The sequence below is a fragment of the Cervus canadensis genome, chromosome 5 (genome assembly GCF_019320065.1).
Source record: "Cervus canadensis isolate Bull #8, Minnesota chromosome 5, ASM1932006v1, whole genome shotgun sequence".
Classification (NCBI taxonomy): Eukaryota; Metazoa; Chordata; class Mammalia; order Artiodactyla; family Cervidae; genus Cervus; species Cervus canadensis.
The window spans coordinates 179000-206752 of NC_057390.1; the positions used below are offsets into that span (position 1 = coordinate 179000).

Genomic DNA, 27753 nt, shown 5'->3' on the forward strand with positions numbered 1-27753 from the left:
GAGCGCGCACGCATAATTGGTATCATTCCTTAGAAACACTGTGACTTCGGTCGAACAGTTTACACCAACGTAGAATCTCAAGGGCTAAGTTTTAAAATTCTACTAACGATTTGAGATAACGTATTAAAAAACTGTTAGTACAGGTAACTGAACAGAAAGAGCACAGCGCCTGCGCAGAGCGGCGGGGGCGGGGAGAGCCGGCTTGCGCAGCGCGGAGATTGAACGGCGCATGCGCGGTGTGACCTACGGGCGGCGAGCAGCGTGGTGTGGGACCTCCTCGCGCCGGGCTTGTTTCTTTGTAGCTCCCCTGCGCCGGCGCCGAAGAGAATGATGGACTTTGAGAATCTTTTCTCCAAACCCCCAAACCCGGCTCTTGGCAAGAAGTCCGCCACGGATTCTGACCAAAGGTGACGTCTAGTCTTTTCATGCTTTGAACGCAGGGGCTGCAGCCGGGTTCCGCCTCTTAGTTGCTCCGGGAGTCCGCGGGGGCGGCGCCGTGAGGTCCGGCGTGGAGCGCGTGGGTCGACCCGGCGCCCAGAGGTCGTTCGGGGGCAGGAGTTAAAGCCGGGGTTGGGTCCCGATTCGCAGACCGCCGCGGCCAGAGGCGCGGGGAACCTGGGCCCGGGGAGCGGCGGGGTTCAGGCGGCGATCGGGGTGGGGGCGGGGGAGGTTCAGGATGCTCCCCTTTCTCCGCGCCCAGGTCTTTCTGGCTGGGAGGGAGCCCGCCTGCAGTCCCAGTAGCCTTCCAGACCGTCAGCTCCCGGAGGGACAGAGATCATTTGTGGTTCTCACTACACGTGCTGGGCGTTCTTCGGTAGAAAAAAATGAGTCGTGAAGGATAAACAGCGAGTAGTCATTGAAAAAGCCTAAGTGAAGTGAAGTTGCTCAGTCCTGTCCGACTCTTTGCGACCCCATGGACTGTAGCCCACCAGGCTCCTCTATTCATGGAGTTTTCCAGGCAAGAGTACTTGAGAGGGTTGCCATTTCCTTCTCCAGGTGATCTTCCCAACCCAGGGATCGAACCTGGGTCTCCCGCACTGCAGGCAGACGCTTTAACATCTGAGCTACCAGGGAAGCCCGAAAAAGCCTAAAGACCATAATAAAGCAGCGAACTCCATTGGGGTGTATTATTTCCTTTATGTTTAAAGAGGTAGAGACTGCCATGGAGAAAGTGAAAGCTGAGTAGTGGGTAAGGGAGGATGAGATGGTAGGGAAGATGTAGGTCTTTTAAAGAAGGTAGTTAAGGAACGTTTACTAATAACATTGATGAGGAATATTTGAGTAGGGGCAGGAAGGAGGCGAGAGAGGTTGATCATGTAGTGGGAAGAGTATTCATGTAAAGGTCCTGAGCTGGAGTAGGCTTGCTGTGATGGAAGCAGAGTGGCCAGAATGACAACTGCAGTGGTGAGGAAGAAAGGTGGGACTGGAAGAGAAGAACCTGAGAGGTATTGGAATGGAGGGCGGATGGGGAGGGACAGATTGTGTAGGGACTTGCAGTTACCATGATGAGAACTTTGGCTTTTACCTTGAGTGAGGTGAGAGGTAAGTATAGGAGGGTTTTTAGCTGAGACCTACACATTAGCAGGACCATCTGGTTGTTGAGAGTAGACTGCAGTGGCCAGGAGTAGTTGGGATCCTAGAGTTCGTAGCAAGAAGTGGTCAGGTCTGGGGCGTCTCTGGTGATCCAGTGGTTAGGAGTCTGCCTTGTAATGTGTGGGAAACCGGTTCAATCCCTGGTCAGGGAAGATCCCACATGCCCCAGAGCAACTATCTGTGCACCACAATTACTGAAGCCTTTGTGTCCTTCAGCTCATGCTCCGCAGCCAGAGAAGTCACTGCAGTGAGATCCCGGAGCTCCAAAACTAGAGAAAGCATATGCTGTAGCAAGGAAGACCCAGCAAAGCCAAAAATAATTAAAAATAAATAAAAAAATTTTTAAAGTCGCTCAGTTATGTCCAACTCTTTGAAACCCCATGGACTGTAGCCCGCCAGGCTCCGCTGTCCATGGAATTTTCCAGGTAAGAATACTGGAGTGGGTTGCCACTTCCTTCTCCAGGATCTTCCTTGACCCAGGGATTGAACCCGGGGTCTCCTGCATTGTCAGGTGAATTCTTTACTACTGAGCAGTTGGGGCGAAGCTCAATAAAGGGCACATGGCTAGATTTTTTTTTTTTAAGTGATCAGGTAAGGATGTATTTTGAAGACTGGATGGGGAATATGAGAGAGGAATTAAGGTCGACTTCAAGATTTATGGTTTGTATCATTAGGTTAGAGTTGCTGTTTAAGATTGCAGGGGGATTGTATCAAGAGTTCAATTTTGGATATAAGATTTTGTCTAGTAGATACTTCGGGCTTCCCTGGTGGCTCACATGGTAAAAAATCTGCCTGCAATGCAGGAAACCCGTGTTCAGTCCCTGGGGCAGGAAGATCCCCTGGAGAAGGGAATGGCTACCCACTCCAGTATTTTTGCCTGGAGAATCCCATAGACAGAGGAGCCTGGTGAGCTACAATCCATGGGGTCGTAAAGAGTCGGGCCTGACTGAGTGACTAACACTGCTACTCCTAGTAAGTATTTTAATTGCCTCTTCTTTTTTCTTTTGGCCAAGTGACATTCAAGATCTGAATTCCTTGACCAGACCAGGGATGGAACCCGTGCCCCCCACAGAGGCAGTGTGAAGTCTTAACCACTGGACTGCCAGGAAAGTCCCTAGTAGACGTTTTGAATAGGAAGTTGGTTCTGCCTGCCTGAACTCAAATCTCAGTTCTGCTCTGCTAGATTTCTGATATGTTTTGTAAACATTCCGTATTCAGTTTTCTTACCTGTAAAATGGGCTTTTTAACAGTAGTATGTATGTGGAGGGCTGTTGTGGTGTGTCTAATGTGCATGGAACAGCAGCCGGCACAGAGTAGGCATAAAGCGCGTCAAATGCTTTGCCTAAGGAGAGTTTGCTTCCTAAAAAAGACAGTTCATGACTAGAAACTACACCAGTGCTAGTCCACAGCATTTGGTTTGTTGGCTCTCCTAACAATGGCCTTGGGCCCTCATGTGATGGATGTGACGCAGGACAGATGAGTGTAGTAACTGTTGGATTGGATGAAACTAAGGTCCCAGCTCCTCCTGTAACTCTGAAAGAAGTGCAGAGTCACTATTCACAGTTCTGTGCTGGCAGTACTTTCTACTTGCAGCATGTTCTTTTGAAATTGTCTAGTCTTTGCCCTTGTAACTCAGGCCTTAAGCTTTTATCACATAGTCACTACTTGGCTTCAGCCCCCTGTGTCTATGTGTGTGTTAATCGCTTAGTCATGTCTGATTGCTTGCAACCCCATGGACTGTAGCCCACTAGTCTCCTCTGTCCATGGAGTTCTCTAGGCAAGAATACTGGAGTGGGTTGCCATTCCCTTCTCCACTCTGTGTCTACAGCATCTACCATTATTTAGGTTTACCTGTATATTTTATTGGCCTCTTTGTTTCTTATAGTTCCCATTTTCATCTTTCTTAGGTTTGTTTTTAGTTTTGTTGGAATATCCTCTAGTAGTCATCTAAGACGGTCTCTGCTTGTTCATCTTCTCAGTTCTAGTGACCCTGAGAACAACTTTTCTTTCTTTTTTTAAAAAATATATTCTTAGCCATGCCATACAGCATATGGGATCATAGTTCCCCAGCCAGGGATCCAACTGCATTGAAAGCAGAGTCTTAACCACCAGACCGCTGGGGAAGTCCCAACAACATTCCTTTTTGATCTTCTCGCTTGAATATAAGTTTGGCTCTCTTCTGACCTCAGAAGGTACCCTGAATTCTACCTGAAATATTCTTCTCCCTGACATTCTTCTTTGTTTTCAATTCTTACATATCTTTTAGGTTCAGAAAACCTTTGGTCCCCATGCTAAGTCACTTCAGTCATGTCTGACTCTGTGTGACCCTATAGATGGCAGCCCATTAGGCTCTGCCGTCCCTGGGATTCTCCAGGCAAAAACACTGGAGTGGGTTGCCATTTCCTTCTCCAATGCATGAAAGTGAAAAGTGAAAGTGAAGTCGCTCAGTTGTATATGATTGTTAGCAACCCCATGAACCGCAGCCTACCAGGCTCCTCCATGGGATTTTCCAGGCAAGAGTACTGGAGTGGGGTGCCATTGCCTTCTCAGTCGGTCCCCATATCTTAGGTTTAAAAATGTTCCTCATATATACACCAGTTCTTTTTTTTTTCCATTTATTTTTATTAGTTGGAGGCTAATTACTTTACAATATTGTAGTGGTTTTTGCCATACATTGACATGAATCAGCCATGGATTTACATGTGTTCCCCATCCTGATCCCCCCTCCCACCTCCCTCTCCACCTGATCCCTCTGGGTCTTCCCAGTGCACCAGGCCCGAGCACTTGTCTCATGCATCCAACCTCGGCTGGCAATCTGTTTCACACTTGATAATATACATGTTTCAATGCAATTCTCTCAGATCATCCCACCCTCGCCTTCTCCTAGAGTCCAAAAGTCTGTTCTATACATCTGTGTCTTTTTTTCTGTCCTGCATATAGGGTTATCATTACCATCTTTTTAAATTCCATATATATGCATTAGTATACTGTATTGGTCTTTATCTTTCTGGCTTACTTCACTCTGTATAATGGGCTCCAGTTTCATCCATCTCATTAGAACTGATTCAAATGTATTCTTTTTAATGGCTGAGTAATATTCCATTGTATACACCAGTTATTATCACCCCATATCGAAAGGTCTTTCTTTCTTTCTCCCAAGTAGATAGAAAGTTCTCAGAAAGTTCTCAGACCTTGGGAACAAGGTCTTTTTCATTGTTATATCCCAGGATTTAAGACCCAGAGCCTGGTATATGGTGGATTCTCAGTATTTTTTGAAAGAATAGATGATTTATTTAGCTGCTAATAGTTGACTATTAAGATTATGTAATTTAAAGTTTAAGCTTTGCAGTTTACTCATAAACGTATGTTGACATTTACTGCTTATCATAATATTGTACGTTGCCCTGAAATATTTGGAGTAGAATCTGATTTTGGAATTTCTTTGAGGGCAGGTTGAAGGTAAACCAAAGCAGTGGATATTAATGCTGTGGTATGAGCCCTTTTCAGGTTGAAAACCCTTTTGTGTTATTTGGTATTTTTGCTATAGAATCAGTGGTGAAATAGATGATACAGAAATTGAAGAAACACAAGAAGAGAAAATAAAATGGAAAGTAAAACTGGAATGTGAGCAAATTCCCGAAAAAGTAAGACTAAGTTGGTGTATTGAAAAAAACAGACAGGAAAGGGTGTGAGAAATTAATCAGAGATTCTGTTTGTCTCATTTTAGTCAGCATTTGAGACAAGGTTACTTATATCAAAGGGAAACTGGTTACACTTTTTAAAGAATTAATCATTTAAGAACTTTTTTGTCATTTAACATGAACTGATTTTAGTGCATTGCTTTTACTTTTGTTTTCTCTATCTCTGAAGTGGTTGTAAACAATTTCAAAAGCTTCTTTCTTTTCAAATTAAAGTTTTGATTTGCTACCTTAGCTAGCCTTAGTGACTTACAGCTTAAAAATTGTATTAGTTTGCTAGGACTGCCATAACAAAGTACCACATACTGAGTGGTGACTTAAACAACAGAAATTTATTGTCTTATGGTTCTTGAGGTTGGAAGTCCAAGACCAAGCTGTTAGGAGGGTTGGTTCCTTCATAAGGCTGTGAGGAAGAGTTGGTTCCGTGCCTCTCCCCTAGCTTCTGGTTGGCTTGCTGGTAGTCTTTGGTCCCCCTTGGCTTGGCTTCCAGAAGCATCATCTTGATTTTTACCTTCATGCTCCGAAAGGCTTTCTACCTGTGTGAATAGGTCTATGTCTAAATTCCCCTCTTTTATAAAGACACAAGACATATTGGATTAAAGCCTATCCTAATGACCTCATCTTTAATTATACATATAATGACCCTATTTCCAAATGTGGTCATGTTCTAAGGTACTGGGCGGTTAGGACTTCAATTTGGGGAGGACACAGCCAACCCACAGCAAAGCCAATATCTGCTTCTCTCTTGCTTTTTCTCTTTTGGAACTTTTGTTACTGTGAACTTTAACACACTACAAAAGAATGAGTTCAAATTGGCGGTGAGATCTGCAAGACACACATGGCCTTTAATATGATACTGTTATACTCAGCTTTATATAAGGATACAGGGCTGAAAGTTCAGCATTTTCATCTCAGAAAGCCTCTCAGCTACCCAAGTACATAACTTCTTTTGCCCTTTGGGGCATATATGGCTGCTGTAGACAAGAGCCCTAATTGAAACTGAGAAATGATAGCTTGAATTTCCCAGACCTTTTTACTACTTAAAAAAAAATTTTTTTTTGGACTTCCTTGGTGGTGCAATGGATAAGAATTCGCCCACCAAGGCAGAGGACACAGGTTCGATCCCTCCTCAAGGAAGATTCCATATGCTGCAGAGCAACTAAGGCTGTGTTCCACAGCCGCTGAGCCTGTGCTGTAGAGCCGGGGAGCTGCAGCTACTGAGCCCCTGCTCCACAACAGGAGAAGCCACTGCACTGAGAAGCCTAAAACTAGAGAAAGGCCTGTGTGGCAACAAAGACACAGCACAGCAAAAAAAGCAAAACACCTCTTTGTGCACCGCCACTACTGCACCCACGCGCTAGAGCCCACAAGCCACCAGCCGCTGCAGTGAGACGCGCACGTGCCGCAGATGACCCCCACGCGCCGCAGATGACCCCCACGCGCCGCAGATGACCCCCACGCACGCAGATGACCCCCACGCGCCGCAGATGACCCCCACGCGCCGCAGATGACCCCCACAGATGGCCCCGCAGATGACCCCCACAATGACCCCACGCGCTGCAGATGACCCCACGCGCCGCGCAGATGACCCCCACGCGCCGCGCCGCCGCAGATGGACCCCCCACGCGCTGCAGATGACCCCACGCGCGCAGATGACCCCCACGCGCCGCAGATGACCCCCACGCGCCGCAGATGACCCCCTCGTGCTGCAGATGACCCCCACGTGCGCAGATGACCCCCACGCGCCGCAGATGACCCTCACGCCCCGCAGATGACCCCCCGGCGCCGCAGATGACCCTCACGCGCCGCAGCTGGAGAGAGCCTGCGCACAGCAGTGAAGACCCAGCACAGCCAAAATAAGTAAATCATATTACTTAAAAAATTTTAGTATTAATCACATAAGGCCACTTAAAGGTCCCCACTACATATATAACCCCATACAGGATACAGGCAGATACAACCTTCTATGGTTATCTTAAGGAGTTTCTCAGAAACAATACTGTGAGAATGTAGACACCTGGATTAGTTGTAACTAGGCTTACTTCAGGCCAGGCTCTTTCCTTACAAGTGTATAAAACGTAAGTGTATCACAGTTAATTAAAAAGTGAACTCAAGTAAACACTGAGTCCAAGAAAGCTCTACCCACAGCGCTTCTCATGCCTCCTTTTCTCAGTCGTGTTCCTTTTTTTCCTTCCAGAGATGAGTCCTATCCCAACTTGTGTACTAATCACTTGCTTCTTCTTTGCAGTTTTCCTGCTAATGCTGTCCTCAAGAGTGCCGTTTTCTTGTGGCTGTTTTTTCACTTGATAGAATAGTGTTGTATGTGTCCTTTTGTGTTGTATGTGTCCTTTTTCTTAACGTTATATTTTTGAGACTCATAGTATGCATAATGTATACTTACAGAATATGCATAGTGCACACAAGTGGTGTGTGCATTTGTTCATCTTCTTCACTGCGTAGCACTCCATCATTGGAGTATACTGGGTGCTGACGTTTGGCCTCACTTCCAGCTTTGGAGGCTGTGACCGGCGCTGCTCCATCTCAGTCGCCTCCTGCTGTACTTCGCCTCTGCATTACCTTGGAGTAGCACCGCTGGGTCTTAGAGGGTGAGCATCTTTCCCTTTGCCATGATGCCAAGCTGTATTCCAAAGTCATTCTACTGATTTTTATTCCAAAGGTGGTATATGAGAGTCTGTATTTCTACACAGATATCTCCACACTTCCTTAAATTTTGCCCTCTGGTGAGATACCTTCATTGTCATTTAGTTTGCATTTTATTGATTACTGTTAAGATGGAGCATCTTAAAAAAAAAAAAAAGATGGAGCATCTTTTCATATTTGTCCAATTTCGATTTCCCTTTTTTGTGTGTCAGCTTAAGTCTTTTTGCTTTTTTTTCTTTTTCCTTTATTCTGGATATAGGGGATTGTTTTTCCCCCTGCCCTGTGTGGATTATGTGTTGCAAGTATCAGCTCATATTGTAGCTTTTTTCCCAAGTTAATAGCAATTTTTGATAACAGGTTAAAATGATTTTAGTGTATTCAAGTTTATTCATCTTTTCTTCATAGTTAATGCTTTATGTGTTTTTTTTTTACGTATTCTGAGATAATAAAAATATTCCCATACAGTGTGATCTAAAAGTTTTGTTGTTTTTCCTTTTCCATTTAAGTTTATAATCACAATTAATTTTTGTGTTTAAAAAATTTTTTTGTGTTTACTATGAGGTAGAGGGGACAGATTGTGGATTACTTTTTTTTCCATTATCCTACCCAGTTGTTCCAACACCATTCACTGGGGGAAAAGGTGGTTCTTTTCCCCCCATGAATCTTCAGTGTCACTGTTGTCAAAAATCAAGTGTTTGGGAAAAAAACGTGCTTGTGTTCTGATGGATCCATTTCTAGAGTCTGTTCTCATCCGCTGGTGTATGTGTCTGCACCTCCCCTCGAGGCCTCCTTGCATTGATCAGTGTAGCTCAGTGATGATGGTTTGGGTGTCAGGCAGGCACGTCGTCGCACGCTGTTTTCTTCTTCAGCTGTCTCGGCTGTTCTCAGCCCTTCGTATTTCCATATAACGTTTAGAAATAGTTTACCAAGTTCCACAGAAAACCCTGGTGGGACTTTCACTTGGGAATGCATTGAGACTGTAGATCATTTGGGAGAGAATTGGCATCTTTAGAGTATTGGATTGTCCAGTCTTTAGGTCCTTTTTTAATTGTCTTAGCAGTGTTTTATAAATTTCTTTGTAGATATATTATATACCTTTTGTTAGATTTAATGCTGGGTGTCTGATGAGGCTTTTGTGAATTACGTCTTTTTTTTTTTAAGCATGATTTCTAACTTATTTTCATTTAGCTGGCATGCTCTGTTATATAGGGAATGCCTGGGATAAAGCTTTTGAGTTCTTGTGAACGTTTCTGAAAATACTGACTTTATCCACATAGCTGATAGGTATTTTGGCTGAAATAGAATTAAGCTTGAGGTTATTCGCCCCATTTTCTTCTGCTGTCCTTGTCGCCAGTGTGACGTCTTGCCAGTCTGGTTCTAGTCATTTTGTAAGCATCCTGTTCTGGGAGCTTTTAGATTCTTCTCTTTATTCTCAGTATTGTTAGAGACTATGAATCTTCTCATTCATTGTGCTTAAGTATTTGGTGAGACTATTCATACCCTTCATACACAGGGAATGTGTTTTATTTTTATTCTTTGTCTTTTATCTTTATATTCTAAGAAACTTCCTCTTTATCTTCATTTCATGAGTCATAATTTAATGATTCAAGGGTTCTTTCTTGTTCTGCTGTCTTGTTATAACTTTCTAGCATTTAAAGAAAAAATACCATCTTGATATCTTTGTGTATTTGTTTAAAAATTTTGTGTTCTTTTCTTTTCCTGGAATTGTATTTCTTCTTCTGGGCCTGGTTTTCTTTTTCCTGCTTTTTTGTTTTCTGCTCTCGATCTCATTTGCTTTGCTCTCAGACTTCTCATTGCAGTGGCCTCTGTTCAGAGCGTGGGCTCTGGAGCACAGGTCGACAGTTGTGGCTACGGGCCTAGTTGCTCTGTAGCGCGTAGGATCTTCCTGGATCAGGGATTCAGCCTGTGTCTCCGGCACTGTCTTCACCACTGAGCCACCAGGGAATCCCTGCTTTTGTTTTTCTTTGTGTCCTTTGAATTAAGAAAGGTCTGGAAAGTCGATGAAAGTCCTTTGCTGGTCTCTTGGTGAGTCTCCATAGGCATTTCTTCTCAATGGGAAGCCTGATTGGGCGCTTGATACCTGAGTGGGCTGTGCGCATCTGTAGGCTTCCAGCAGCATAGTCGTTCTTAACCCTTTATCTGCCATGTATCCCCTTTGGCAGTCTGGCAAAGCTCTTGGGCCCCTTCTCAGAAAAATATTTTTAAGTGAATGAAATAAAATATGTTGGGTTATAATGGAAGTTTATTCTATTGAAACACAGTTATCAAAATATTAAGAAATGAGGTAAGAGTAATATATTCTTTGTTCATGTACTAAATAATTAGATCCAGCAGTAGGTCTCATTATTGTGTTGTAGGTCTAAATATTATGTTGACAGAGTGATGAACATAAAACATAACTTTGAGATCTGCGGTAAGTATAATGTGTAAAAGTCCCTGTGATTTCTTAGTACTCATATAAGAAGACTTGGCACTTATCAGACATTTTAATAAATTTCTTTAGAGAATACCCTCTCTTTTGCATGGGGTAAATTTTTGTTTGATTATATTCTGGGTTGAGAGGGGGTGGTCAGAGATAATTTGTTACAATAGCTTTTTTTTTTTTTAATGTAGCATTTTAGTTCATTCTTGTTTATAGCCCTATTTCTCACACTGCAACCTAAGCCCAACCTCCAAATTATACCTTGCTTTATGTTTGTCAAAAATTTGCCAGGAATTTGTTGAACCCTTCTTAATTCCTTCCTGACGAATTGTACTTCATTTTCCCGCTCCCTATGCACACACTCTTTTGAGACTATTAATTTTTACATTTCTATACTTTTATTTCTGTGGAATTTCAGGAGGCCATACTAGTTCTATAAACCATTCTGAATCAAGCACAAGAAAATCTTTTACTTAAAAGAGGAGAAAAATACTTCAGACTTTCTTATGAAACGGGGATAAGTTGTAATATTGTGTTCTTACAGTTTCTAAGTTATATACAGAACAACAGCCATCAGAGCAGTGAGTTTATAGCAGCTGCATGAGGACATATTTAAGCAATCCTTGTGTTAATGTGTTGTGTATCTCAGTGCCCTCTGAAAAGAATCATGTCCATTAGAAATGCTTCTCTAATGTATGGGCTTCCCTGGTGGCTCAGATGGTAAAGAACGCACCTGCGAATGCCAGAGATACATAAGAGGCGTTGGTTCAATCCCTGGGTCAGGAGGATCCCCTGGAGGAGGGCATGGCATCCCACTCCAGTATTCTTGCCTGGAGAATCCCATGGACAGAGGAGCACATTGGGCTACAGTCCATGGGGTGGCAGAGAGTCGAACGCGACTGAGTGAAGAGCACTCTCACTTTCCCTAATGTATAATGAGGCGGCATAGCTGATGATTGTCCTGGCTTTATAATGTTACCAAGTCATCTCCTCTCTTCATTTAACACAAGTAAGTCACTTCTGTTGCTGCTTGTAGAGAAAAGGGCTGCTTCAGGACTGCAGGCCCGTGGGTCTTGGAGGGTGGGGTGAGGTGGGGGACATGTGACAGCGCTCACCTGGGTCCTTGTAATGCTTTGATTCAGATGCACTGACTGGAGCCCCATGGTTGTGCTAAACTCCATGTCCACTGTTGCTCGCTGAATGACTCTCTTCGGTTCTCCCTGTGCCTGCTTCCCTGGTGGCTCAGAGGGTAAAGCATCTGCCTGCAATGTGGGGGGCCTGGGTTCAATCCCTGGGTTAGGAAGATCCCCTGGAGAAGGAAATGGTAACCCAGTCCAGTATTCCTGCCTGGAGAATCCCATGGATGGAGGAGCCTGCTGGGCTACAGTCCACAGGGTCGCAAAGGGTCAGACATGACTGAGTGACTTCACTTTCTTAGCCTGCTAAATTATGTGAAAGGCTGAAACCAAGGTAAATTTAGTTCTCCTCACAGCCCCACCCATCAACAGATATTTGGATTAAAGACGAACTGAGCATGGCCCTGCCCATCAGAACAAGACCCAGATTCCCCCAGAGTCGGTCTCTCCCATCAGGAAACTTCCACAAGCCTCTTTTCCTTATCCATCAGAGAGCAGACAGAAATGAAAACCACAATCACAGAAAACTAACCAAACTGATCACATGGATCACAGCCTTGTCTAACTCAGTGAAACTATGAGCCATGCCGTGTAGGGCCACCCAAGGTCATGGTGGAGAGGTCTGATAGAATGTGGTCCACTGGAGAAGGGAATGGCAAACCACTTCAGTATTCTTGCCTTGAGAACCCCATGAACAGTATGAAAAGGCAAAAAAGACACTGAAAGATGAACTCCCCAGGTCGGTAGGTGCCCAATATGCTACTGGAGAAGAGTGGAGAAATAACTCCAGAAAGAATGAGGCGACAGAGCCAAAGTGAAAACAACACGAAGTTGTGAATGTGACTGGTGATGGAAGTAAAACCCGATGCTTTAAAGAAAATATTGCATAGGAACCTGGAATATTAGGTCCATAAATCAAGGTAAATTGGAAGTGGTCACACAGGAGATGGCAAGAGTGAGTATTGACATTTTAGGAATTGGTGAGTTTAATTCAGATGACCATTATATCTAGTACTGTGAGCAAGAATCCCTCAGAAGAAATGGAGTAGCCCTCATAGTCAACAGAAGAGCCCAAAATGCGTTCAGCACAGTCGCTCAGTCGTGCCCGACGCTTTGTGGGACCCTGTAGGCTGCAGCACGCCAGGCTGCCCTGTCCATCACCAACTCCCGCAGTATACACAAACTTGATGGACTGGTTGGATCTCCTTGAAGTCTTTCAAGAGTCTTCTCCACACCACAGTTCAAAAGCATCAATTCTTCTCTGCTCAGCTTACTTTATAGTCCAACTCTCACATCCATACATGACCACTGGAAAAACCATAGCCTTGACTAGATGGACCTTTGTTGGCAGAGTAATGTCTCTGCTTTTTAATATGCTGTCTAGGTTGGTCATAACTTTTCTTCCAAGGAGTAAGTGTCTTTTAATTTCATGGCTGCAGTCACTATCTGCAGTGATTTTGGAGCCCAATAAAATAAAGTCAGCCACTGTTTCCCCGTCTGTTTGCCATGAAGTGATGAGACCAGATGCCATGATCTTAGTTTTATGAATGTTGAGTTTTAAGCCAACTTTCTCACTCTCCTCTTTCACTTTCATCAAGAGGTTCTTTAGTTCTTCTTCACTTTCTGCCATAAGGGTGATGTCATCTGCATATCTAAGATTGTTGATATTTCTCCCGGCAATCTTGATTCCACGTTGTGCTTCCTCCAGCCCAGCATTTCTCATGATGTACTCTGCATATAAGTTAAATAAGCAGGGTGACAATATACAGCCTTGATGAACTCCTTTTCCTATTTGGAACCAGTCTGTTGTTCCATGTCTAGTTGTAACTGGTGCTTCCTGACCTGCATACATATTTCTCAAGAGGCAGGTCAGGTGGTCTGGTATTCCCATCTCTTTCAGAATTTTCCAGTTTATTGTGATAAACTTGCAATCTCAAAAATGACAGAATGAGATCTGTTAGTTTCCAAGGCAAACCATTCAATATCACAGTAATCCAAGTCTATGCCCCAACCACTAATGCCAAAGAAGCTGAAGTTCAATGGTTTTATGAACACCTACAAGACCTTCTAGAACTAACATCCAAAAAAGATGTCCTTTCATCATAGGGGACTGGAATGCAAAAGTAGGAAGTCAAGAGATACCTGGAGTAACAGGCAAGTTTGGCCTTGGAGTACAAAATGAAGCAGGGCAAAGGCTAACAGAGTTTTGCCAAGACAGTGCACTGGTCATAGCAAACACCCTCTTCCAACAACACAAGAGAAGACTCTACACACAGACATCACCAGATGGTCAATACTGAAATCAAACTGATTATATTCTTTGCAGCCAAAGATAAAGAGTCTCTATACAGTCAGCAAAAACAAGACCAGGAGCTGATGGTGGCTCAGATCATGAACTCCTTTATTGCAAAATCAGACTTGAAGAAAGTAGGGAAAACCACTAGACCATTCAGGTATGACCTAAATCAAATCCCTTACAATTAGACAGTGGACATGATAATAGATTCAAGGGATTAGATTTGATAGAGGGCCTGAAGAACTATGGATGGAGGTTTGTGACATTGTACAGGAGGCTGTGATCAAGACCATCTCCAAGAAGAAGAAATGCAAAAAAAAAAGGCAAAATGGTTGCCTGAGACCTTACAAATAGCTGAGAAAAGAAGAAAAGTAAAAGGCAAAGGAGAAAAGGAAAGATACACCCATCTGAATGCAGAGTTCCAAAGAATGGCAAGGAGAGATAAGAAAGCCTTCCTCAGTGATCAATGCAGAGAAATAGAGGAAATCAGTAGAATGGGAAAGACTAGAGATCTCTTCAAGAAAATTAGAGATACCAAGGGAACGTTTCATGTCAAGATGGGCACAATAAAGATCAGAAACAGTATAGACCTAACAGAAGCATAAGATATGAAGAAGAGGTGGCAAGAATACACAGAAGAACTATACAAAAAAGATCTTCATGACCCAGATAACCATGATGGTGTGATCACTCACCTAGAGTCACACATCCTGGAATGCCAAGTCAAGAAGGCCTTAGGAAGCATCACTATGAACAAAGCTAGTGGAGGTGATGGAATTCCAGTTGAGCTATTTCAAATCCTAAAAGATGATTCTGTGAAAGTGCTGCACTCAATACGCCAGCAAATTTGGAAAACTCAGCAGTGGCCACAGGACTGGAAAAGGTCATTTTTCATTCCAGTCCCAAAGAAAGGCCATGCCAAAGAATGTTCAAACTACCGCACAGTTGCACTCATCTCACACGTTCGTAAAGTAATGCTCAAAATTCTCCAAGCCAGGCTTCAACAGTACGTGAACTATGAACTTCCAGATGTTCAAGCTGGATTGAAAAAAGGCAGAGGAACCAGATATCAAATTGCCAACATCCATTGGAGCATAGAAAACGCAGGAGAATTCCCGAAAAACATCTATTTCTGCTTTATTTACTATGCCACAGCCTTTGACCATGTGGATCACAATAAACTGGGGAGAATTCTTAAAAGAGATGGGAATACCAGACCACCTTACCTGCCTCCTGTGCAGGTCAAGAAGCAACAGAACCAGACGTGGAACAATGGAGTGGTTCCAAATTGGGAGAGGAGTACGTCAAGGCTATATGTTTTCACCCTGCTTATTTAACTTATATGCAGAGTAGTACATCATGCAAAATGCTGGGCTGTGTGAAACACAGGCTGGAATCAAGTTTGCTGGGAGAAATGCCAATAACCTCAGATATGCAGATGACACCACCCTTATGGCAGAAAGAGAAGAGGAACTAAAGAGCCTCCTGGTGAAAGTGAAAAAGCTGGCTTAATACTCAGCATTCAGAAAACAAAGATCGTGGCATCTGGTCCCATCACTCATGGCAAATAGATGGGGAAACAATGGAAACAGAGACTATTTTCTTGGGCTCTAAAATCACTGCAGATGGTGACTGCAGCCACGGAATTAAAAGATACTTGCTCCTTGGAAGAAAAATCATGACAAACCTAGACAGCATATTAATAAACAGAGTCATTTCTTTGCCAACAAAGGTCCATCTAGTCAAAGCTGTGGTCTTCCCAGTAGTCATGCATGGATGTGAGAGTTAGAGCATAAAGAAAGCTGAGTGCCGAAGAATTGATTCTTTTAAACTGTGGTGTTGGAGAAGACTCTTGAGAGTCCCTTGTACCACAAGAAGATCCAACCAGTCCTTCCTAGAGGAGATCCATCCTGGGTGTTCATTGGAAGGACTGATTCTGAAGCTGAAAGTCCAATACTTTGGCCACCTGATGCAGAGCTGACTCATTGAAGAAGATGGTGATGCTAGGCAGGATTGAAGGCAGAAGGAGAAGGGGATGACAGAGGATGAGATTGTTGGATGACATCACGGACTCGATGGACATGTTTTGAGCAAGCTCCAGGAGTTGGTGATGGACAGGAAAGCCTGGCGTGCTGCAGTCCTTGGTGTTGCAAAGAGTCGGACACAACTGAGCAACTGAACTGAACTTGACAACTGGGCTTTTTACAAATAAACTGTTTAATTGAAACATATCATCCATACCGGTTGTAATAATAAATCTTGATTAACCCTGGTGTCTCCAAGTATAGACACCCGTGTAACCTGTCCTTGGGAGTGTTTCTACGCCGAGTGCTGGAAGGTGTCTGCTGCTTGGGCTGCTTGGTGGTTTCTTGTCATCATTGCTGCCGCATCCCCTGCCACCAGTGTTCTGGGTTAACGGGAGGAAGTAGACTTTGGTAGCTGGCGTAGTGGATTTCCAGTTGGGCCATTTTAGTTTACTTGCACTTGATGACGAGTTACTGAATTAAACCATGTGAAAGGATGGTCAATGCAAAAGGAGAAATAAAATGTGGACTATAATACTGTAGTTCTTTAATAGCAAATAATTCAGTTGTGGGGCTTTAGTCTTTCAATCTAGTAAAGTACACCCAGTGAACAGATTGAGTCTTCCCTCAAAACATCTTTTAAGTATGGATGCATGTGTTTTGTTTTTTTTTTTAATTCCAGAAAATTTCATATGCATACAAGCAGAAAGAATAGCATATGAAACTCTTGTGTTCCCATCAGTCAACTTCAACAACGATCAGTTCACAGTCTTTATTTCTCCTTCTTGGCCAGATTGTTTCAAATCATGCTAGGTTTTTAAATTTGAAAATTTAATTTTTACTTAGTTTAGGCACTCTGGAAGCTCTACATCTCCAAAAAATTTGCAACATAGGAAATCAAGAAGTAAGGACTATGATGCATATAGTGATGATGACATATGCAGTCAGGAGCCAGAAGATAATTTCGCTAAGGAGCTTCAGCAGTACATACAAGCTAAAGAGTTGGCAAGTGTCACTCAGTCCTTACTGTGTCCAGAAGCATCTGTGAAGAAAGAGACAGCAAAGGGGACCCAGAAAGGTAAGGGTCAAACTGTTTGATCATTTAAAGTTACCTGGAGGCGTAGTCATCGTTGTCCATGGATGGAATTGGGGGTGGGGTCTGCATTTTATCTCATGATAAGATCAGATTTTCTTGGATCTTGACACCAAATGTGAGCTGGTCACTTGGTGTACAAATGCTCAGTTTGCAAGAGGAGTGGAGAGTGCAGCAGAGTTTTCAAAGGATGACCACTTTGGGACTCCCCTGGTGGTCCAGTAGCTAAGACTCTGAACTCCCAATACAGGGTGCCCAGGTTCGATCCTTGGTCAGGGAACTAGATCCTATATGTGGCACCTAAAAATCCCCTGTGCACAACAAAGACCTGTAAGGCCACACAAATAAATAAATAATTTTCAAAGGAAAAAAAAAAAGCAGAGGACACGACAACTTTGCAATGCTAGATCCCTGGCCTCAGAGTATGTGAAGGACAGGAAATACCTTCTCGGGTTGCTTTCCTTTGAAGAAGAATAGACTGGGATAATAGTGTATGAGACTAAACTCAGGAATATATTCCTTTTTATAAATATTTATTTTATTTATTTATGTTTGGCTGCATCAAGTGTTAGTTGCTTCGTGGCATGTGGGATCTTAGTTCCATGACCAAGGGTCAGACCCATGTGCCCCACATTGCAAGGCAGACTCTTAACCACTGGACCACCAGGGAAGTCCCCCAGGAATATATTCTTTTAGATTACTAAAATTAAGCCACAGATATGACAATAAGGGACAATTGTAAGTAAAATTCTTAATCCTCTCCTTTTTTTCCCTGTTCAAATGTTTTTCTATTTAAAATGGATCTATAGATCAACTTAATCTATATAAAGTGTTTTCAGTGAATAATCTGGTAGCCATATATGAGGTCCTTTGAAGCTTTTACTATGGTGGCACTATAGCAATTCCTAATGAGATCCATCGTACTTTGAACACTTAAAAAGAATCTGGGCTGGTGGCTCGCAAGAATGATTTTGTTAATTATCTTGCTTTTTTTCCTGGCAATGCCTTATATATTTTCACAAGGAATGAATTTGGGATCTAGAGTATATTAATCCCATAGCTGCTGGAAAGACAGGTCCACATCATCCCAGTTTTTACTTTTTGAATAGTGGAGAACTTCTCCTGCATTATTATAGAATATCCCTCTTAAGAGTAAATTGCTAGTGTCATTTTATATTGTCTTTAAGTTAAATTTTTGTTGTTGTTGTTTTTAGCTGTTAAGCGAAAAAATAAAAACCTTAAAGCTGCTCACAAGAATGGTAAAAGGAAGAAACTGAAGCGAGAGGGGCCTGGCCCTGGAGACAGAGGAGATGCTGCCCTGAGGAGCAGTGGCGCACAGGGCCAGGTATGAGAGTCCACGTGTGTCGGAAGGCCCTGGTGGGGTCGCCTCACCCGCAGCGGGTCCCCACGTGCTTCCTTCTCCCTGTCAGGCTCCCTTCCTCACACTCAAGGCTTAGTGTCGTACCTGCCGCCCCTGAATACATGCACACAAGCCCCTGATTTCTGAGCGCTGTGCTGTCTGTGACTGTGGAAGAACAGATGTGGGAAGCAGGGAAAAGAGAAGATAGCCACGTGTGCATGTGTGCTCAGTCGTGTCCAGTTCTTTGCGACCCCGTGGACTGCAGCCCGCCAGGCTCCTCTGTCCATGGGATTTCCCAGGCAAAAATACTGGGCTGGGTGCCATTTCCTTCTCCAGGGAATCTTCCCAACGCAGGGACTGAACCCACATCTCATGTGTTTCCTACACTGGCAGGTGGATTCTTTACCACTACGCCACCTGGGAAGCCCAAACCACTGGACTGCCAGGAACGTCCCTAGATAGCTGTGAGGGCATTCCAAAGGCCGTTGGTCTATTGGTTTTTGACTCCCCCTGGAAATTAAAAATGAATATTTTTGAGACACCCCCTACCAGATACCAGACCCCCCACCCCCTGTGGTGTTTTTATTTTGCTCTCTAGAAGTTCTTCTTGTTCTGCAGATGTAATCACAGTAGAGCAGTAAGTGACTCCTTTGGACTCTACTTTTCTGAGGGCTTCTGAGCTGGATGGCAGCCATTTGTGAAGCTTGGTTCAGGACACAAGAGTTAGAGCTTGGTAAAATATTAGAAACACCAAGTATTATAGACTGAAATGTATTTATATAAAATTTGTTTTACAAAAGACGAGTGTGAAGCCATAGGGTTTAGGTGACTAACTGTGGTCACCCAGGGCCAGGCAGGGCTGGACTCAGGCGGTGTTCCCTTTCCTTTGGTTTGGATTGACCCAAGCGATTATTCCACCATAACTGACAGCTCTTCTACATGAGGAACACATTGTAAACATGTTTGTTAGAATTTAACCACACGGTCAAATAAAACCGAGAGTTAAAACTGGCATACTTGTTAGGCACCTGGTTTTGATAGTGCTGAGTGGAGTTTTGACATTGTTACAGAGCAGCTCACGTAAGCATACAGTCAGCTCCCTTTGTACTTGTGGAATTCCTAAGGCCTTACGGAGGAACACCACACGTAGGTGCTGTAAGTTGTACCACAAGTTAACATGCTGAAAGTTTATTTCTAAATAAAATTCCCCTTTCGTTTTTATATGAAAGTCCCCTTTTGTTTTCATACCTTTATCATCATCTTTGAGGGTCTGTTTCTAATTATGTGTATTAATTTGAGCTCATCAGTATACTCAGCTCACACCTAGTGAGCCTGTCATTGAAATGAAAGATTACACTACTTTCGGTTTACCTTTTGATTTTGAGGTTTGTCCCCAGTGTTCTAAAGAGCCTTGTTCTTAGACTTCACTGTTTATCACAATGAGTGGAACTTACCTTTTAAAAATTTTTTAATTTTTTAAGTGAGGGCATGTACATTACAATCTTCAGGTGGTGCAGTAAGAAAGAATTGGTAGGTAAAGAATGCACCTACCAATTCAGGAGCTGCAGGAAACTCAGGTTCAGTCCCTGGGTGGGGAAGACCCCATGGAGGAAGAAATGGCAGCCCACTCCAGTACTCTTGCCTAGAGAGTCCCATGGACAGAGGAGCCTGGCGGGCTGCAGTCCATGGGGTCACAAAGAGCCGGACATGGTTAGCATGCAGTCAAGATACAATAAAAATTCAGATTGCACAAACACTAATGTTCAGTGATGGAATGATACTGAAACTGACATTCATTCATTTGTTTCAAATGATGTGCAAAAATCCAGGTCTTACCTGAAGGGCAATTCAGAAGAATTACTTTTTAGTGTTTTAAAAGGTGGGTTAAGATAATTTTGTACAATGGAATAAAATGTTTAATCTCCTATTTCTCACATTTAGTTTTTTGTTTTTGTTTTCATAGAATGGGAAACCTAAAGAGCAGCAGCAGCCTGTGAGAATGAGTCAGGGGTTCATCAACCAACATACGGTGCAACGCCAGGGAAAGCAAATTTGTAAATATTTTCTTGAAAGGAAGTGTATTAAGGTATAGTGTAAGCAAAAGTACATTAAGATGTAAGGTATAGCAAAAACGTTCTAAAACTAGCTCCTGTTTCTGTTAGACACTCCAAAAGCATACTTGTATAATTTTAGAACTGTTTTCTTTCTGGAAAGGTTTCAAGTAGAAAATTTTACTGAAATATTCTTTTGTATTTAAGAAAGTAGTAATGTAATTCCACAGTGATAAGAGAACAGACTGTGTATGATTTTAATACCTTTAGACCATGAAATTTTTGTACCTTGTTTTATGTCTCTGAAAATAGATAATTTTTTTTAAATGCTTTGTGTTAAAAATGCTAAGGACTTGATAAATGGCAAGCCAATATATGTAATACAATGCGGTTACAATAGCTCTTTAAAAATCAGACTATACTGCTTCTAACTAAGGCTTTGTTTTCTTCTGGAATCATTTGCTTATTCAGAATTAAGTAGGAATTATAATGGCTTAACTGTGAGAAATGGCTTTTCCTTGTTTCTTCCTTTGGCCCAGGGAGATCAATGTAAATTTGATCATGATGCAGAGATAGAGAAGAAAAAGGAAATGTGTAAGTTTTACGTACAAGGATATTGTACCAGAGGGGAAAACTGCCTATATTTGCATAATATCCTTTATCACAAGATACAGTAACTTTACTTTTCATAAATGTTTACATGAATGTAAAATTTTGAATGAAACCAATGTTTTAACCATGGCAAAATTATATTATCTAAGCTCAGCTTGGTATTGAAGTGATTAAATTGTTCACAGATTCCCTCCCCCACCCCCCTGCCCCAAGAAAGAGTCTTTAGAAGTTCTCTCAAATGTACGTCCTCTCTAACTGGGTAGTGTAACAGGGTCATGAGACCTTTCTTTCTAGGTCCCAGAAAAACTTTCTCAGAATTTCTGCTGTGACATCCATGAATTGAATCTATATTTATGAAATCTACTTCATAAAAGAGGCAGGAATCGCATAGTTTGGGAGTACTTCTTTTCTGTTATACTCTGTGCTGTACAGAGATTAATTGTCCCTTAATTGAAGAGTAACCCTTAGTAACTCTTGAGTATAAATATAAATTGGTCCAGACATACTGTGAAAACATGGAACATAGCATTTTAGGATAACTGCATGTTTGGTTACCACAAAAGTTGTTTTCCTTTAAGACATTCAATATAAGGAATCTCAAACCCTAACTTGAGAAATTTTTCCTGGAAAATAATATCAGAGTTGTATATATGGATCCCATTTTAAACAAGCCTAATATATGAAGGATCCAGATTTGCAAGACACATCATTGTTATTGACTTTAATTCCCTTACCTCAAAAGAATGCTTTAAAAATAGTCAAATTTCTCAAAGTACTTAAAATGCACCTCTTTCATCTTATCAGTGAAACATACCTGTAGTTTAAGAATGATTATGAGGGAGAAATTTGTCCTGTGATAGCCAGTAAACTTCATGTATATAATCATCCTAAAGTTCATTTTCTTATAACCCAGTTAATAATTTATTTTCTCATACTTTATTTTATTAAGAATGGATTTTTTTATTTCTAATTCATTAATTTATTTGGCTGTCCTGGATCTTAGTAGCAACACGTGGGATCTTTAGCATGTGGGCTCTAGTTCCCTGACCAGGGATCGAACCTGGGACCTCTGCGTCGGGAGTGCTGAGTCTCAGCCACTGGCCCACCAGGGAAGTCCTGTCGTCTCATATTTTACATAGAGAATTTAATGTTTCTACTAGTGGAAAAGAACTTCATGTAGGAAAAATAAAGTTATTAGATTAATAATAAGCTATTTTAGCAGCATTAAATTTTTTTTCTTCCTTAACATTTGAGTTACATGAATATCCTTGCAAGTTTTACCATACAGGAGCAAAATGTTATCAGGGAGAATATTGCAAGTTTTCACATGCTCCATTGACTGATGAGACACAAGAGCTGTTGGCTAAAGTAAGTACAATTTTAATTTTTGTTTTTCTTTTTTAAAGAATACGTTTGAACCTAAGGGTGGGAATTTAAAAAGACATTTATTTAAGCAGAGTGCTTCATGGGTTAGCATATGGGTTATATTAGGACTGATAATTTAACAACTTACTTCAGTATAGAAAATTATTATTCATTTGTATGTTTTTCCTTGTAGCTTAAAGGAAAATTTATACTTGTTGCTGGTATAAATTGGAATGTTCTTAAAAACTTCAGTGTATTTAGCGACCTTAGTAGCTAAGTCAACCAATGGAAAACAAAGCAAATAGGAGAAATAGTACTTCTGATATACTCTTTGAAGGAAAGTTAAGAATCATTGGTTGATAAATATTTTAGAGTTACATCAAAGCATACTCAAGTGATTATTTCAAAGTTTTATTCAAAAGCTCTTTCAGATTGTAAGAAAAGATAGATGAAAAATAATAGTCATTTATGTCCTTTCATTTCCATGTGTGAGTTGGAGGAAATCTCTTCAAAATTAAATTGAAATGTGAGTGAAAAGAAAAGATTCTTTTGAAACCAAACTATTTAATCTTGCGGCAAAAACTCCCTTGAGCATATGCAAATATTGAAAAGTCAAAGGTCCTCATTTCTGGATGCTTTCAGTTTTGAAATAGGAAGAGTTATCCTAGAATTACAAATTATACCAAATATTTGGTGGTTTATTACCATGAAGCATATATAGGAAAAAATGATGTATGTAGAAGTCATTTTCCAATTCCCCTTCTAGTAAATATTATTAGGTGATTGCCAGGATTAATGATGTAGGAATCTTTAGAAAATTACAAAAAGAAAAAAAGAAAATTACCAGAGTATGATGATGTACCTGAATTAGATAGTATGTGAAAATGATTGTGTGACTTTTTTTCCCTCTATATTAGATTTTGGATCCTGAAAGGAAGTCATCGTGAAAATAAAATAGATGAAAAAGGTAAAATTAAAATTTAGCACTTTTTTTTCCCCCTCTGAAATGTCTCTAGGAATTGGCAGGGGAACATATATTTTCTCAAATAGAAGTCTTTTTCTCGCTCCTATCCCACTTAAAAGAATTATAAAATATTTGATACATCTAAGTAGATATATATGTGGGTAACTGTGGATCTACTTCCCACTCTGGATTTGTCACTATCTTTTTGTATTTTTATTCTCTTGTTTTATTCTTTGTAGATTTACAAAATGTGTAAGGTTAACAATATTATGCTTGGGTTTGGATATTATTTTAAACAGTATCATATTAGACATTTATTGGTGACTTGCTATTTTTACTCATTATGCTTCTAAGATTCATTCATGTACATGCATGCAACTGTCATTCATTTGTACTCTTGTATAGCATTTTTTTCTGTGAGTATATTACAGTTTATTTAGACATTCTACTGTTGATGGACATTGAGGTTATTTTCATTTTTAAAATACAAACTCTAAATAACTGTTTTACCTGTCTTCTGATGGAAATGTATGTGAGTTGTCCTGAGTATGAATCAGGAAGTAGAATTGTTGTATCATCTTAAAACTTAAGATAATTGTGTATACTTTCGGCTGATTCACATTGTGGTACAGCAGAAACCAATACAACATTGTAAAGCAATTTTTCTCCAATTAAAAAAAAAACTTAGGTTAATGCCAGTCTTTTCTAAAGTAGCTCTTACAGTTTTTATTCCCACCAACTGTGTAAAAGAAATTCCATTGCTCCACCTTCAGAAATGGTATGAACCTGACAGAAGCAGAAGATATTAAGAGGAGGTGGCAAGAATACACAGAAGAACTGTACCGAAAAGATCTTCACAATCCAGATAATCACGATGGTGTGATCACTCACCTAGAGCCAGACATCCTGGAATGTGAAGTCAGGTGGGCCTTAGGAAGCATCACTACGAACAAAGCTAGTGGAGGTGATGGAATTCCAGTTGAGCTATTTCAAATCCTGAAAGACGATGCTGTGAAAGTGCTGCACTCAATATGCCAGCAAGTTTGGAAAACTCAGCAGTGGCCACAGAAATGGAAAAGGTCAGTTTTCATTCCAATCCCAAAGAAAGGCAATGCCAAAGAATATTCAAACTACCGCACAATTGCACTCATCTCACACGCTAGTAAAGTAATGCTCAAAATTCTCCAAGCCAGGCTGCAGCAATATGTGAACCGTGAACTTCCAGTTGTTCAAGCTGGTTTTAGAAAAGGCAGAAGAACCAGAGATCAAATTGCCAACATGCTATGGATCATCGAAAAAGCAAGAGCATACCAGGAAAACATCTGTTTCTGCTTTATTGACTATGCCAAAGCCTTTGACTGTGTGGATCACAATAAACTGTGGAAAATTCTGAAAGAGATGGGAATACCAGACCACCTGACCTGCCTCTTGAGAAACTTGTACGCAGGTCAGGAAGCAACAGTTAGAACTGGACATGGAACAACACACTGGGTCCAGATAGGAAAAGGAGTTCATCAAGGCTGTATATTGTCACCCTGCTTATTTAACTTACATGCAGAGTACATCATGAGAAACACTGGGCTGGAAGAAGCACAAACTGGAATCAAGATTGCCAGGAGAAATATCAATAACCTCAGATATGCAGATGACACCACCCTTATGGCAGAAAGTGAAGAAGAGCTAAAGAGCTTCTTGATGAAAGTGAAAGAGGAGAGTGAAAAAGTTGGCTTAAAGTTCAACATTCAGAAAACTAAGATCATGGCATCTGGTCCCTTCACTTCATGGGAAATAGATGGGGAAACAGTGGAAACAGTGACAGACTTTGTCTTTCGGGGCTCCAGAATCACCGCAGGTGGTGATTGCAGCCGTGAAATGAAAAGACACTTACTCCTTGGAAGAAAAGTTATGACCAACCTAGATAGCATATTAAAAAGCAGAGACATTACTTTGCCAACAAAGGTCCGTCTGGTCAAGGCTATGGTTTTTCCAGTGGCAATGTATGGATGTGAGAGTTGGACTGTGAAGAAAGCTGAGTGCCAAAGAATTGATGCTTTTGAACTGTGGTTTTGGAGAAGACTCTTGAGAGTCCCTTGGACTGCAAGGAGATCCAACCAGTCCGTCCTGAAGGAGATCAGTCCTTTTTGGAAGGACTGATGCTGAAGCTGAAACTCCAGTACTTTGGCCACCTGATGCAAAGAGCTGAGTCATTTGAAAAGATCCTGATGCTAGGAAAGATTGAGGGCAGGAGGAGGAGGGGACGACAAAGGATGAGATGGCTGGATGGCATCACCGACTCTGTGGACATGAGTTTGGGTGAACTCTGGGAGTTGGTGATGGACAGGGAGGCCTGGCGTGCTGTGGTTCATGGGGTCACAAAGAGTCAGACATGACTGAGCGACTGAACTGAACTGACCTTCAGCAATGCTTTAATTGTCAGGATTTTAAATTTTTGACCAATTTACTGGATGTAGAAATGGTGTCATGTAGCTTTATTTTCATAAAGTTGTACATCTTTTCTTATGCTTACTAGCTTTTGAGCTTCAGCTTTGGTGAAATGCTGTTAATCTCTTTTGCCTGTATTTGTATATTGGACTGATTTCACGAAAAAGAGAGTGGCTATGGGTATAGGGAAAATGGAAGAATTAAGGCTAATTGATTTTTTTTTTTAACAGGGTGTGATAAAGACTTGATTTTCTTTTTTCCCCATACAGAAAACCAGTCTCCCAGAACCATTCAACAGAAAAGACTGCTTTTCCCCACTGATTTGTAATAGCCTCTATGTTGTATATTGAGTTTCTTCAAATGGAGGTCTATTTCTGGGACCTCTGTCTGCTCCTTTTGTCTGTTTCTCTAATACTCTACTGCTTTAATTACTGGAGCTTTACTGGATTTTGCTGTAGTTTGATAGAGAATCTGTTCTCAGTGTAGGAGAGGAGAGACGTGGGCTTGATCGCTGGTTGGGAGGATCCCCTGGAGTAGGAAATGGCATCCTGCTCCAGTATTCTTGGCTAGAAAATTCCATTTACAGAGAAGTCTGGTGGGCTACAGTCCATGGAGTGGCAATGAGTCCAACATGATTGAGCACCACACCACATGGTTTGATAATTTTTCTAATGTTGTTCTTCAGGAGCATCTTGATGATTTTGGACTCTTTTACTTTGTTAGTTTAGTTCAGTTTTTTTTAATAGCTTCAGAGGTCGGGTGTGTGGCTAGGTTGATCAAGCTGATGTGTGTGTTTGTTTGTTTGTTTGTTTTTTTTGTCTTGGTCTTTTTGGCTACACTGTGTGACATTGGGATCTTAGTTCCCCAACCAGGGATCAAACCTGTGCCCCCTGCATTGGAAGCGCAGGGTCTTAACCACTGGACCACCAGGGAAATCCCCAGCTAATGTGGTTTTTGTGTTTTCTTCTGTAGCTTCGTATGGATGAAGAGTGCTTGTGTCTGTCTATGCCCGTTGAAGACTGTTCAAGACTTGATTTGGAGTGGTTTACAAGATTCCTGGTGTAGAGCGCCCCCTTGTGTCATTACATTGAAGTGCACCTCTTCTGTGGACAGTGCAGAGGGATAGAATGGTGTCTAAAAAGTGAAGGATTGGTCTCCACCAAGGTGGTTCCAGGCATTGAAACAGAGGAGTGTATATGACAGAGATGCCAGGTGGTGGGCAGATGTTACAGTAGTAGCTTGCAGAGGTCTCTTCTGAGTGATTGCATGTTCTCAATAAAATAGGAAGCAAGGTTAGACTGAGTAAGGATGGATGAAGAGGTATAGGAGTTTGAAGAGAGAAAACCATCAGGTTTCTCATAGAAGACTTCCGGATAGTACACGGTAGATACACAGCTCTTTTCATGTCATTAAACACATTCACATGTTGTTAATGGTTGCTCATAGTTTTGTTTTAAATTATGGTTTGATGATGTTTTAAAACCCATTTCCTGTTGTTGGACAAAAAAGTTGTTTCCAGTTTCCTACTATTATAAATAAAATGGAACAGTGTCTCTTGCTATACCATTCTTTTTTTTTTTTTTTAATAGAAATTCCACTGATGACGTTTCATTCCCTGATTGCCTCACAGCCTCGCGCGCTCTGCTGCCCTCGCTCAGGGGGCACGGTGTGTCCCCGCGGAAGCCTGACCCGCGCACGGGCCGGGCCGGGCTGGAGCTTGCAGGCCACGGGGTGCTGATCGCCAGCGGGCAGAGCGGGCGGGGAGCACACTGCGGGGCGACGGCCGGGACTTCTCCTGTACCGTTCTTAAGCCTGGAGTTCCTAAATCTTTTGTCGATAAGACAGAAGAATGGATATCTTTCTCATTGGTTCATAAACTGTAGTAGAATGTAAAGTTTAGGAGTGTGGTGATATCTTAATATTCAAATACAGAATTTTTCAAGCACAAATAATAAGCTTCTAGGCATGTACTTTTGTTTAGTAGTACTGATGATGATTAGAAAAATACAATGAAA

The 27753-nt window shown here is 41.7% G+C and overlaps 1 protein-coding gene across 2 annotated transcripts; it reads left to right on the plus strand.

Annotated features, from left to right (window-relative positions):
- Positions 1–236: 236 nt before the first annotated feature.
- On the plus strand, positions 237–27299 carry ZC3H8 (zinc finger CCCH-type containing 8). 2 transcript variants are annotated; one of them, XM_043467703.1, is made up of 9 exons: positions 237–407; positions 5141–5237; positions 16698–16929; positions 18159–18289; positions 20268–20390; positions 20895–21006; positions 22226–22335; positions 23250–23299; positions 26711–27299. In XM_043467703.1, the coding sequence occupies exons 1-8, from the start codon at positions 328–330 to the stop codon at positions 23277–23279; spliced, it is 915 nt and encodes a 304-aa protein (XP_043323638.1). In that variant the 5' UTR covers positions 237–327; the 3' UTR covers positions 23280–23299; positions 26711–27299. The 2 variants fall into 2 exon arrangements, with proteins under 2 accessions (XP_043323638.1, XP_043323637.1); XM_043467702.1 differs by lacking the exon at positions 5141–5237 and having other exon boundaries at positions 16703–16929.
- The last annotated feature ends 454 nt before the right edge of the window (positions 27300–27753 follow it).

Coding starts and splice junctions, on each gene's coding strand:
- ZC3H8 (XM_043467703.1), top strand. CDS start 328: ATGATGGACTTTGAGAATCTTTTCTCCAAACCCCCAAACCCGGCTCTT. Junction 408..5,140: donor GCCACGGATTCTGACCAAAG/GTGACGTCTAGT, acceptor TTTTTGCTATAG/AATCAGTGGTGAAATAGATG. Junction 16,930..18,158: donor AGCAAAGGGGACCCAGAAAG/GTAAGGGTCAAA, acceptor TGTTGTTTTTAG/CTGTTAAGCGAAAAAATAAA.